At 33.8% G+C, this 13,349-nt stretch overlaps 2 protein-coding genes across 3 annotated transcripts; one reads left to right on the top strand and one right to left on the bottom strand.

Annotated features, from left to right (window-relative positions):
- The first annotated feature begins 234 nt into the window (after positions 1-234).
- Positions 235-2,328, top strand: LOC133842767 (uncharacterized). The gene is made up of 6 exons (XM_062276003.1): positions 235-250; positions 312-462; positions 513-657; positions 722-847; positions 1,802-1,951; positions 2,008-2,328. The coding sequence occupies exons 2-6, from the start codon at positions 344-346 to the stop codon at positions 2,269-2,271; spliced, it is 804 nt and encodes a 267-aa protein (XP_062131987.1). The 5' UTR covers positions 235-250; positions 312-343; the 3' UTR covers positions 2,272-2,328.
- A 941-nt stretch (positions 2,329-3,269) lies between these two features.
- On the bottom strand, positions 3,270-11,729 carry LOC133840166 (histidine decarboxylase). Of its 2 annotated transcripts, none has more exons than XM_062271850.1 (8): positions 11,235-11,729; positions 9,108-9,686; positions 8,893-9,002; positions 7,247-7,300; positions 6,470-7,163; positions 4,695-4,840; positions 4,380-4,638; positions 3,270-4,248 (listed from the first exon to the last, which is right to left on the bottom strand). In XM_062271850.1, exons 1-8 carry the CDS (start codon positions 11,260-11,262, stop codon positions 3,572-3,574), a joined length of 2,547 nt encoding a protein of 848 aa, XP_062127834.1. In that variant the 5' UTR covers positions 11,263-11,729; the 3' UTR covers positions 3,270-3,571. The 2 variants fall into 2 exon arrangements, with proteins under 2 accessions (XP_062127834.1, XP_062127835.1); XM_062271851.1 differs by having other exon boundaries at positions 4,101-4,248; positions 4,367-4,638; positions 11,235-11,718.
- Between the last annotated feature and the right edge of the window lie 1,620 nt (positions 11,730-13,349).

A 13,349-nucleotide genomic window follows, 5' to 3' on the forward strand; every position in this document is an offset into this window, starting at 1 on the left:
ATAATCGAATGGAAATTTAATTTTAGAATACAATAATTTACTAATAATATTTACTGCTTGTAAATTGTTAAAAAATAGCAACAAGCTTCATTGAAATTAAACGGTGGTAAAGTCTTTCGATTTATTATAACAATATATTATGTTAGAAGATTTATGAAATATATATTTTAGAAAAAATTTCACTTTTTTTAGATCAAACTTGCTTTGAGTCTTATGCTCTAGCTAACAAAGACATTGCACTAAATATCAGGTATTTTCTAAGCTCATAAAAGTGAATTTTAATTAGGTTTTAAACACACTATTTATATTAGTTTTGTTTTAAATTATAAGTAAAAAACACAAAATGGACGAACGAGTCGGAACCTATCAACGCGCTCGACGGAAATTCGCAATGATTGTTTATTTAGTTACCGTTCTTTGGCTGCTCATCGCTTTGGCTCAATGGCTGGTCGTGAGCCTAATGTGCGTATACTTGATATTTTAATGAACTCTTGTGAACTCCTTAATTGCAGCTCGGATGTGAAAAATGTATTTACCGATTATGAATGGATAAGCGTCATATGCTTTATGCTCGGCATCGCTCTCACTTTGATCTTCATATTTTTCGAGCAGTCGCGATTTGTGCCCGTCCTCAACTGGGTGTTGACTTTTGTAATTGTGAGTATCTACTTTATTTCGGGTAGCTACTTATGTTGAGGTTGAATATGTGTTTGATTCATAGGTGGAATTTTCAACCATTGGAGTGTTTGCCTTGGTGGCACGTTCCAAGTGGGCGGACATGTTGATGTGGTATTTCGTCTGTCTCCTCCTGCTCTTTCTATTCATACTTGTGGGTGCCGTTCTACCGGTGAGTATTTTAATCGAAAATCTAAGGTTCTTAATATAATATTTTGTAGATATACGGGCACTTCTATTCGATAGTTTTACTTTGAGAGTTTTTAATGAGAATTTATTTTAAATTTATGTGCAGATTTCTGCATCCGTTTAAAATAAAATTGGTAAATTGGTACAAATAATATCAAATAAAAATAAACAAAAAAAAGTCTTTAGAAAGATTAGAGACAATTTTGCATATAATAGTTTAAAAAGATATTTTCCGCTCTGGTCTAAAAATTTAAGACCGAATGCATAATAAACATTGTAGTTATTAAGCTTATAGAAATATTTAAAATATCTCAAATATTATTATAAATTTTAGCAGACAATATTAATATGTTCTACAGGCTTTTTCCCAAAATTTATTGGTAATTTCATAATAAGCATCGTATTTATTAAGAATATTATAAAGAAAATTGTTCAAAAAATATAATACAATTTTAGCATACATGAATATATATTTATTAACAGTTTGTCCCGAAAATTTCATGACAAGTGCAAACTAATGAATCTATTATTAGTACAAAGTGCTACCACATATTAAAGCAAGTTATTCACTGCATCAACGATATGTATTAAAACACATAGTTCAAATCCAATTAATTATTATACCAGCCAAGCAAAGTAAATAATTAAACACTTTTGTAATTTAATTGTATACGTTTTCTTTATTGTTGCCTTTCAATTCACTGTCAGATCACAACATTCACTAACTTCAGAGGGATGCGCGTGGAACCGACTCTCTTTTAACTTTAACGTCGATATTAGTTCAGATATATATCATTAATCTATATTTATATATTGAATGTACATACACATATCATAGTGACTTTCCCTATGTAATTTCCAACACTTAATACATACTGCAAGTTCTACCAATATAAGTTAATTACTTACTTACTTAATGTGTTCTTCTTCATCTCAGCACGATCTCACGCTGGATGTCGTCATCATATTTGTCATATCCTTTGTGTTCCTCATCACGTCCATCTTCATGTTGATGTTGTATGTGGTAACCTTGGCGCCATATAGCTTCATTCTCTATCAACTGATCGTTAGCATTATAATACTCTCTGTATGTTATAGATTGAATAGTTTGTATAAAAAGACTGATCACATTTCTTTCTCTAGTTTGTCATGTACCACGCTCAAACAATAACCGGAGGTCGCTTTGCGGAGATGCGAGTCAATGATTATCTGCTAGCCACGATCATACTTTTCTATGATTTCATAATCATCTTTCTGCTAACTTTCTATGTGCAGACCAAGTACAGGATTGCCTCGGATGCCTTGGACCCAGGAAATACCACAACTGAAGATGGCAGCGATGGAACAAGCATCGCAACAACAACTGCAGAAGCGCGGGCTGCAAAAGCACATGCGGAAATAATTTAAATGCCACCGGAAGCTGAGGTTTCCTTTTAACCAAAATAGACACTTCTCTAATCTGTATTTATTTTATTTGCATTGAATTTCCCATTTGATACAGCTGGTTGCATGTTCCAAGAGTTGTTCGCTTGTCGGTTCTATCTTGATAATGATTCCGTGTCCATGAACCATTCACAATATTTTTACTTGTAACTGGTATCGCAAGATGCTTTGCGGGGATAAATATTGCAAAATTACCAGCTTAATTAGCTAATATTTTAATAGATTTAATTGTAATACCTCCAAGCGAAGGGTAGCTGCACTTTGTGGTAATGTCTGCGATCAAGCTTTCAGTTTATTTGGGAAGTTAATACCAACTTTTTTATAAAGAACCTGAACAATGTTATATGGATTGATTTTAATGCAGATAATGGTGATGATTAAACTTTTGACTTTAAATTCTGTTCTATCCTAAGATTTTAATCAGACTTTCATAAATATCAAGTTCTTTGAAAACAGCAATAGTTTTATACAAAAAAGATTAGAGCCTAAAATAAATTATCTTATGACTCCAAGTTATTTTAATGAAAATACTTAAATACTTGCGTGACTAATAAAATAAAATAAATTAGAGAAATAATAAATCAAAAACTTTAAGAAAATTTATTCCTCTCTACTTTAACAGTTTATATTATTGGAAAATCAATGGGAACCAATATCATTTTCTCAGATGATGCCATTTTTGGACTATGTAACTTTTAACAAAAACCTTTTTCCACAATAACAGTTTCTGCTTTTTTCTTACAGTCATTTCTTCAAATTAGCCTGTAGTGTTTTTTTTGTAATATTACACCGTGCTTAATTTTAAAATGCTTACATAAAATACGCGTAAGATATTCTAAAATAGAATAGAACTCCCATAAAAAGACTTTTTACTTTTAACGCTGAAACTTTAATCACAATGAGGAGTAAAACTTGGAATTTACATAATATTTATATTAATATCGAATCATCATCATATGGGCGAAGAGGGAGAGGAGAAAGCCGAGTGCAAAGCAGATTTTTTTAAGTGTTTGATTAAGCTAAGTATAGTATATAGAACTGCTTGTTAGACTTAGTTAAGTATGGGTTTAAATATATATATTACATGGGATTAGAGTAAGGTTCAATGTTAGAGATAAATTTGTATTTATGTTATAGTATGTTATAACCCCGATTTGATACTACGATAGATAACATTATTGATTGCACAGCAGTGAAGGATAGTTACAATTTCTAAGTACACGAATATCATATAGTTAAATATTATGATTATGATTATGATTAGTTAAAGGGACTCCAGCGAAGAGGCCGCCGAGCAAATGGTGGCATCCGAATCGGAGTCACCCAAAGCGGATTGCAGCGGTTGCGAGGGGGAGGCAAAGGAACCGAGCAGTGGCGAAGCCAACTCATTGAGACTACTGAGGATGCTCGGCGTGGCTGTGATGACTCTGGCCAGACTGAGGCTGCTGCTGTCCGTGGATGAGGAGCATTCACCATCGGCCACCGAATGCGAGGAGGACTGAGCATAACGTTCGAGGAGCAATTGATTAAAGGTTCGTGCGGGCCAATCAAAGTCCTCCGTAGGCGTTGTGATGGGCGTGGGCATGTGGTGAATGCTGCTGGTGAAGGAGCTGTTGTCGATCAGGCTGCTCACTGGCTCCAGAAACCGCTTGCCATGATACACATCACAGTGGGTGACCGGCGTCAACAGACTGTCCACCGAGACGGTGACACTGCAAGGCGATTGTGATTGGGACAGAGATTGAGACTGAGAATGCGAATACGCGGTGTAAAGTGCAATCGGGCGAAAGTGATTGGCGGGCGTGGCATTCAGATTAGAGATGCTGTTGCTGATGCTGTTGCTATTGCTGTTGTTGTAGTTGTGTTTGCTGGACTGGGAACTGGAGTTGTTGTGGCTGCTGCGACGTCTGCGACTCAGCTGCAGCAGCAGCAGCTCAGTTTCTGAAGAAAATTTCAAAATTAATCGCAAAGTACAAAATATCAAAGATGAATTCTTGCAAAGCTTTATCCGAGCTTGGATTAACTAGCAATAGAACTAATTGGGGATGCTCTACACTACCTGTGCTTCATACCTTCCGCCGCGGACTCCTCGTTGTCCACATCCTCGCGTATGCTCGCTTGTCCCCCGCCCACCGCCACCGCTTGCCCCGCCTCACGGCCTGTGGTTCGGCCATAGGAATTCACAGCAGTGCTCTGGCTGTGACTGTGGCTGCCACTGTCATCCAGTGTGGTCCGTACCACCGCCACATCCATGTGCGAGTCCAACGAGAATTGTTTGCCGGACATCAGAATTCCTCGCACGCGACGTCGCGTCGAAGGCGACTCCTGATGCTGTGTAGTCGAAATGATATTAATTTGATATACTTTATATGAACTTCTTCACTTACTGCTATGCGTATGCCCGCATAGGTCTTGGCCAGAAACTCATCTGCATCGAAGATCGCCGCAAAGGAACCGTTGACAACCTTTGGCGACAGCGGAGAGTTCGACAGCAGCAAACTGGAGCCAAATGCTTCGCTTTTCTCCTTGGTATCTGTATTTTATTGTCAATTCAATTAAATTGTATTTATTCTAAAAATAACTAGCAACATTTCTACAAGTCTGCAAAGTATCTAATGGCATATCAAATAAAGATTTTAATTAGTGTTTGAATTAAGTGAAATTGATCTCAACAAACTTTGCTTGTGATAATAATATTAAAAGTATCTGAATGCTTATAAAAATTCAAAATAATATTATGTATGCTTTTAAATTAAAATAATTTGTCTATCAATCTCAGCTAAAAGTGTTTGTTTCATTTATAATTTATAAAAAAAGTATGTATCTATTGCTTTCAATTTAATTAATTTGCATATGTGAAAAAAGTAGCTTTCAAGAACTTTACATTGTATGTATTACAAGTCTTCAAAGTATCTGTAGATATATCAAATTATGTAATATGAATTCAATATTTAATTATGCGAAATTGATCTAACCAAACTTCGCTTGTTTTCCTTTATTAAAAAAAAAATATTTTTGTTTGTTTTGTTGTTGGGGAAAACTAAAATTCTATATAATATTATATTATATATGCATTCAAATTAAAAGAATTTTAATACCAATTTGAGCTAAAAATGTTTCCTGTAGTCTTATTTTTTTTTTTAATATTTCTATTGTTTTGAATTTTATTATTTTGTAGTTTTAGCTAGAAGTATTACAAGACTTCAAAATATAGAAATTCTTTAATATGAAATAATAATTTGAATGCTTTAACAAAACTTTGCTTGTTTTTTTTTTTTTTAATTTTTAAGTATTTAAGGCCATATACAAATAAATTTTCTGTTTAAAATGAATGTCACATAAAAATAAACTCATATTTTCATGTTGAGAATACATTAAAAGTTAATGAAGTTAACCTCAGCATTTACATTTTTCCAAGTAATTGTCTTTTTGAAATGCTCTTGCTTTATTTAAGTAAAAGCATCTTCTATATTTTCTATTCAGTTTGTTATTATTTCGCTGCATTCACAGTATTAATTAGTCTATTTCACTAAACTACCCTTTGTACTTCAATTGATTTCGAATATTATATTTAATATGCAAATAATTATCACTTATGCAATTAACACAGGTTATTCCTATATAGCTAATACAATTCTTTCACCTATTTTAGTTTAATTTGATATGTATTTTTTACTACAGTTTTCTATTCTTATATTATATTCTAAATAAATGAATAATATACCTCTGATTATTTCTATCTAATTTCAAAGTCATTCTATCTATCTATTTGATTATTTCTATCTATTTTCAAATTGATTTTAAAAGTCAGCTAAGTTGTATTTATATGTATAGAAGTTTGAGTTCAATATGCAGCTGTTAACTACGTTTTTGCCATTTGCATCTTTCATCTAATGCTGCTAACCAGCAGCTGCAAAATGCTTCTAATTAAAGATAATTGAACTGATGTATCTATGGCTAGTGTTCGATAAACTGAAAGAGAATGAGAGTCACATGCATTTTGGGTGGATCAAAGTGTTTTATACAATGGACAAAACATAAACGTAAAATAAGTAAAATATGTAAATTACAAAGAAATGTCAACTAAACTAAAAAAGAACGTAAAAGAACAAATTCGAAATGGAGGCGAATCAATTATAATTGGGTAACGCCCAGTGTTTACCCTTGAGATAGACACGATTCGAAATGGTGATGTTCATCTCATCGAGCACCATCGATGCCACCTGCTTGATCTCCATCCAATCCTTGACAATGTCATCGAGTGTGGTGTGCGTCGACGTGATCGTAAAGCGAATGACATATTGTCCTTTAAGCGATGACGGCACACAGTGTTGATTGCCGCGATAATTCAGACGCTTCAGCAGACGCTCGGTGATCTCGTTATCGCCTCGAATGCGAAATACAACGAGACCTAGATGGCGCTTTGCGGGCAACTCGAAGCGATGATCGGCGAGCACAAGAGCTTCGAATTTCTGGGCTAAACGAACGCCTTCGCGAATGTGTCGCTGCAGTCCTTTGATGCCAAAGGATCGCAGCACAAACCACACTTTGAGCGAACGAAAGCGTCGACTCAACGGAATTTGCCAGTGCATAAAATCGACAGCCACTCCAGAGTTCTCATGCTGCAAATACAACGGCTCCACGTTGAAGGTGCGATGCACTGCGGTGCTGTCTCGCACCCACATCGCTGTCGCATCAAAGTGCACCATCAGCCACTTGGACGGATTGAAGGCAATCGAATCCGCACGTTCGATGCCTCGCAGCCAGGTGCGAAACTCGGGACAGATGAAGGCGCTGCCCGCATAAGCGGCATCCACGTGCAGCCACAAATTGTACTCGCGACACACGACGCCAACCTGAGAGTTGGAAATGAATTTAGTTAGAACAGCAGTTTCATATTGAGATACAGATAAGTTTGATAATTGCACTGTGCACTCACTTCATCCAGATTATCAAAGCTGCAGCTGCCAGTGCTGCCAAGTGTGGCGCAAACCTGCGAAGAAATTGTAATTCAATTATTAACTACTATTTAAAAATGATAGGAAAAAGATACTTTATATTTGCAGTCAGTGTTTTAGTAAAAGTGTGAGTTTTAATTTTACTTATACATAACATTTTCAAATAAAAATGTGCGAAGACATTTACAGCTGATTTTTAGAACAACTTTTTAATGAGAACTATGGTTACGTTTGCTATTTTTATTTTAAAGACAAATTAAACACAGAGAACAAACAATCTATTATAGATTGAAAAAATCTTGATTTAAGATTTTTTTGATCTCAAAAATAACAATCTTGAAATAAGATTTTTAGGTTGCAACAATATTGCATCAAAATTTGCATTTAAAGATTAAAAATATTTTATTTGAAGATTAAAATCTTGATTCAAGATTGAATATAAGATTGCAAAGCGTAATTTAAGAACTTTTCGAGTTATTCCCGACTAAATAAATGTAAAACGGATATTTTGTTAGTGTAAATTTTCACTTGAAACTACAAGGAAATTTGTTACGTATGAAGAGCCTTATAGCATCATAGCTATTTTAATAAGAAATTATAGTCCGGGATACGGAAATGTAACTGCTATTTATAGAACATTTAAGGAAATGGTGGAAAGATATTTGTATTATATTATTGTATTACTGAGATTTTGAAGCTAGTTTTTGAATGAATCTTAATGAGTAATACATTGCTCATTATTATTATTTAAAGATATGACGATCAAAATTGTAACACGAGTTCAATACTCTAACTTGAAAGCGCTGTAACTTCTGTTCTAATTTATAAATAGAATATAATGTAATCTTAGCTTTAGGAAAAAACACAAAATAGAAAATTTATTAATTAATTAGGCAAATTGCTGTTATTTGTTTTATTACTTTTAAGAACGGATAAGTAAACGAATTTTAAGGCAAAGTGTTGTTATTTGTTTTAATTGCTTTTAAGTAAGAACGAAAATAGAAAATTATATTTTTATTTTCATGAATCGATAAATTTTAAAATAAACCTTTTCAATAATACAATAATTATATGTTTGAAAAAATTTGAATAAAATAGTTATAAACCCAAAGAAATTATAAATTTCAGAGGCGGCAAAAAAACTTAAGTAACGTTCTTATAGAAAGCAGAAATGCGAATATAGTAGATCAAGTTTTTAATGTTTTTAAGTTACTTCTAGGTTTAGAAAACCTTCTGCAAAAGTATTGAATGACAATAGCTCTCCTGAGAGCAGAAGCAATTTGTAAGCTGCCTGCTAAACGTTTGCGAATGAAGGTGGGCAAAGGATAACGAAAGAGTAGCCTCCGGAGAGAGTTAAGTAATCGGCTAAAGAAGCCGCTTAAAATGCGAGCGATAAGCAGAGCGCAACTCGCTTGCTGACGTTTATTAATTGGCTCCGCTGGGAATCACAGAAGCAGAGAGTAAGAGAGACAGAAATAGCTCGACGGAGTGCTAGAGTGAGAGCAGCTGCTGCTGTCCACAAATCCACTCAGCGCCTAATTGCACGACGGCGGCGTCCAATTAATTTTGACAAGTGCCAAGCGAAGATGAAAGCAAAGTCGAAAGCGAAGACGAAGTGGAGACTCACCCAGAATGGAACAAGGCCCTGCTTAATGTCGTCGTCGATGGCCTCGCGCAACAGTTTGCCTCGCATGGCCAGCTGCTCGTCTGCCTCAATATAGCGCATACGCACGAGTCCTGCAAAGGAAGAGAGAGAGAGGGGAAGGGAAAGAAGAAGAAGAAGGTGTTGGTGTTGGGTTGCATAAGCCGCTTAGATGTGCGTCAGTTGAGCAGCGAACTCACCAATGAGCGCCGCCTTCTCAACGCTCGAATGCGCCTGATCCGAACAATAGGCCACAAGACGTGCATTTATCTCGGCATCCTGATACCCAGGATTATGCTCATGGAATCGCTGAATGGCGCGTGTCCTGCCAGCGAGCAAACACACAAGCGTCGCCTCACTCGCCGTCGTCTGTAGCACTCCGCCGCCCTTGCTGTTGTTGCTCAGATGCAGAAACTCATCCGGCAGGCCAATCATCTTGCCCAGCCAATTCATCACCACAATCTCCAGCTCTGTGCACGCCGGTGAACTCGCCCAGGTGAAGCCCAAGCAGTTGATCGCATCCGCCAACATATCCCCGAGCAGCGATGGCATCGAGTTCAATGCCGGAAAGTATCCGTGCATATGAGGCGACTGCCAATGCGTTACTCCAGGCATCACAATGCGTTCCACATCTCCAAAGATCTTCGGCCACGATTCGCCCTCCACAGGTGCTGACTCTGGCAACAGTTGTCGCATGTAGCCAGGACTCACATCCGGAAAGACGCGACGCTCGCGTATGTTCTCCAAATAATCGGCTATATAGTCAACCATCTCCTTGCCTGTAAAATAATGAAGGAAATTATATAATATAGTATGTATAATATTTTCTAAGAACAATTTTTTCAACATTGAAGAAATTTAAATAAAACACATTTTATAAACATTTTTTGTGTAGTCAACCATCTCATTGTCTGTAAAAAATATGGAATTATCTATTTGTAAGGAAATTAAATAGTATAATATTTCTAACAACAATTTGTTTAACATTGAAGAATACTTTAGGGTAGAAATTTAAATAAAATATATTTTGTAAACACTTTTCAACCAACCCCTTGCCTGTAAAAAAAAAATTGGAATTAGGTTTGATAAGGAAATTATATAGTATAACATTTTCTGACAACAAGTTGTTTAGCATTGAAGAATAATTTAAATTAGAAATTTAAATAAAACATATTTTAGAAATACTTGTCAACCATCTCGTTGCCTGCAACACAATTGATCATTAATAGAGTATTAATTTTTATTTAAAAAAAAAAAAAATAAAAAATAATAATATAATAGAGTATTAATATCTAAAATATTTGTTAAAATGTAACTAAATATTTTCTCCAACTTAATATCTATTCAAAATATATAATACAACTCTGCAACATACCGTTCAATCATAAGATTTGTTTTTAAGGAAAATTTAAATAGAAAACATTTTCCAAAAGTTCTTGAAATATGATTAACAGCTTATTCTACTTTATTTAATTTAAAATCTAAATCGTACTCCTTTTATTTAAAACAGTTTTCATTTAGGCATATCTTTCATATTAATCCTTTAAAAGTAATACAATTTTTATACTCATTCGACTTATTATTGTGTTATTTTTCAAATGAAATCGATATCTAAAGCTGATTGTTCTGTTGAAAAAGTATACTGAAAATGTTGACATGTCTTAGATCAAAATACTTAATTTTTCAATTAATATTTTTAATAATTCTCCAAGTAGGATTTTTCCTTTAATTGATATAACATTTTCATATTCTTTAAAAAAATATTTCAAAAAAAAAATGGCTCAAATTATTATAAATAGTATTAATTTAATAGACTATTTTTTGGGAGAATTATAAATGTCTTTTACAATTTTATTTTTTGTAATGAATTTTGGATGGTTGTTGAATCAGTAATCCAAATAATCTGAGCGAACAAAAAATTGAGCAATAAACAAAATAATAATAATGATAGACAATGTCTGGAAAATTTTGTTTTCAATTCTTATTCTCATTCTGAATTTTTAAGTTGTGATTATATTAAATGAAATTGAAATTTTACGAATAGACTTGAACTGCACATAAATTGCATCATTATTTGTTTTTTGCAATATTTCTCAACACTTTTCCATTGGAATGGAAAAGAAACTAATAAAGCGTGGGCACAACGGATTGGATTAAATCAAGATATACGATGCGAAACAGTTGTGAATTGAACTAGGCAAATGTGTTGGGACACATTCGTAATCCTTTTAGGACTGCAACAAAACTGCAAATCAAATTAAGCCCACAAAAGATACAAATGTATCTGTATCTTTGGAGCTGCTGCTGTGCGTTTTATTATCACTTACCCCGTTGCCGATACTCCTTATAGTCCATGGCGATGACGTCAGCAGCGAAAGAGTGTGTGTGTTAACTGTATTATTTTCTTCAGAGCTTGGGGCAATAAGTGTGGAACTTAATCCTTGGCTGGCTTTTGCGACTGGAATAACTGTTGCTCTGGATGCTTTTGGTTTTAGATTTGCGCCATTATCTGTGAGAAGAGTTTTTTATTTTGCGGTGTTAGCGAGGCAACTTTGATTTTTCGTTTTTGTTATAGAGTAGCAAATTGGAACGTCGACCGTTGACTAAAAATGTATAAAACTTGGACAGAATTTTCCGACGTTGTGGGGCTTCACACTAATTGGAAATGAAAAGCAAAGCCATGGAATGAAAATCGTCGTTGTTCTGTTGTGTTGTGTTGTGTCTCGCCTGGGAAACGTGGCCAGCTGTGAAAATATTGCTGAGCTCTAGGGTTGCACTTTTGTACTATTAACCGTACAATATAGTATTATTGAGCCACAGGTCGTTGTTTAGCAAAAAGGGTTTAATGATGTGACTGCACAAATATTTTGATAGTCCACTGCGGTGTTTATGGATCGAGTGCCTGGCACGTTCTATTTGCCAATTTAGTTAGTCCTCCCTACTAATATATGCATTAATTCCCCATTTTTTTTAATTAATGAACGCAATTTGTATCATATGTTTACAGATTGTCAGTCAATTACGATTGCAGCTGCCAAACATGCAATATTATGATATATATTATATATTTCGAATATATATTTATTCTAATTGGAGCCAATTGAACATGGTTAAGATCAGCGTGTGGAGATTTTCCAACAAAATTCCGCTTAAATGTTGAGCGCTCTTTAATTGTTTATGCTGGTATTCCATTATATTGTTGACAATTTAAATGGCCAAATCGCATAACAATCTCTCATTTATTTACTTTAAACACAATGCACATAGTACTATGTCCATATAAACTGTCGTGTATCTGTGCAAATCCCAAATGCGAGCAGCTGATTGAACTGCATTTTGTCATGCATTCACATTTAATTACCGCAAATAAAAATGTGTATAAATAAATTAAACTTTGAACTCTGCTTGGCAACAAATTACAAAATTTATTACAAGTATTTTCATTGATTTATTATTTGCCGTTTTGTGGCGCAGAAAGTAATTAAATGAATTAAGAAGCAAAGAATTTAAGATATTAAAAAAATATTCATAGAATGAATATGAATAAATCACAAAAGCTTTTGGTAAGATACAATTCTATATCTAACGTTCCTTGTTATGTCTTAAAATGCAACAAAAATAATAATAAAAAAAAGTATTTATATAAATTATCTTTTATATTTTTGGATTTCTATCTGCCAGGTAGTTAAATCAAACAAAAATAATATATTTCTCAAATAATTTATATATTCTTGGCACACTTTAGTTCATTATTCAGCATCAGAGATGTTGCACTTTTATTCACAATTTACCCAGTTAACACACACGTTTATTACTCGCACTTGTTTTTAATTTCGCTATCTGCGTTCAACTAGGAACTTTCGCTTTACATTGGCCCTATTTATACCCAAAATTATGTGAGCCTGGCCATAGAATCCCTTGAACAAATTGTCCTTCTCTACAATATGAGTAAAAGCACTGGTAACTACCACTGAATGAAGTTGAAGTCAGTTAGAGAAATTCTTATGACAAGCAAGTACACTTGCGTATACTCTTTTATTAAATGACCTACAAATTTATATATTTGTTTTATTAAAGGAAATTGGAATTAGTAATAAACTTTAAAAAACCTTTGCCTAACCTTTATTTCAATGTTTTATTAAAATTAATTCTAATATTAGTGTTAGAGTAATTCTAATTTATTAATAATTCAAAGATTTTACATTATACAAAATATTAATGAAACTTACTTAAAAATACGCTTTAGATTACATTTTTTTACTTTATCATATTGCAAAAATTAATTCATAACTTAATCTTTTTTACTAAACAATCCACTGCAATACATGTAACTTGTATACTTTTTAGCTGTATCCAACAAATTATAAATTTTCATTTCCACTTCTTGTAGAACATAAAGTTTGACGAAATGTATCTATATTATAAAGTATACAAAATTTAGC

This window comes from Drosophila sulfurigaster, chromosome 3 (genome assembly GCF_023558435.1).
Source record: "Drosophila sulfurigaster albostrigata strain 15112-1811.04 chromosome 3, ASM2355843v2, whole genome shotgun sequence".
NCBI lineage: Eukaryota > Metazoa > Arthropoda > Insecta > Diptera > Drosophilidae > Drosophila > Drosophila sulfurigaster.

Coding starts and splice junctions, on each gene's coding strand:
- LOC133840166 (XM_062271850.1), bottom strand. CDS start 11,262: ATGGACTATAAGGAGTATCGGCAACGGG. Junction 9,003..9,107: donor TGAGAAGGCGGCGCTCATTG/GTGAGTTCGCTG, acceptor CTTCCTTTGCAG/GACTCGTGCGTATGCGCTAT. Junction 4,249..4,379: donor CGAGGAGTCCGCGGCGGAAG/GTATGAAGCACA, acceptor AATTTTCTTCAG/AAACTGAGCTGCTGCTGCTG.
- LOC133842767 (XM_062276003.1), top strand. CDS start 344: ATGGACGAACGAGTCGGAACCTATCAACGCGCTCGACGGAAATTCGCA. Junction 463..512: donor TGGCTGGTCGTGAGCCTAAT/GTGCGTATACTT, acceptor CCTTAATTGCAG/CTCGGATGTGAAAAATGTAT. Junction 658..721: donor GGGTGTTGACTTTTGTAATT/GTGAGTATCTAC, acceptor TTTGATTCATAG/GTGGAATTTTCAACCATTGG.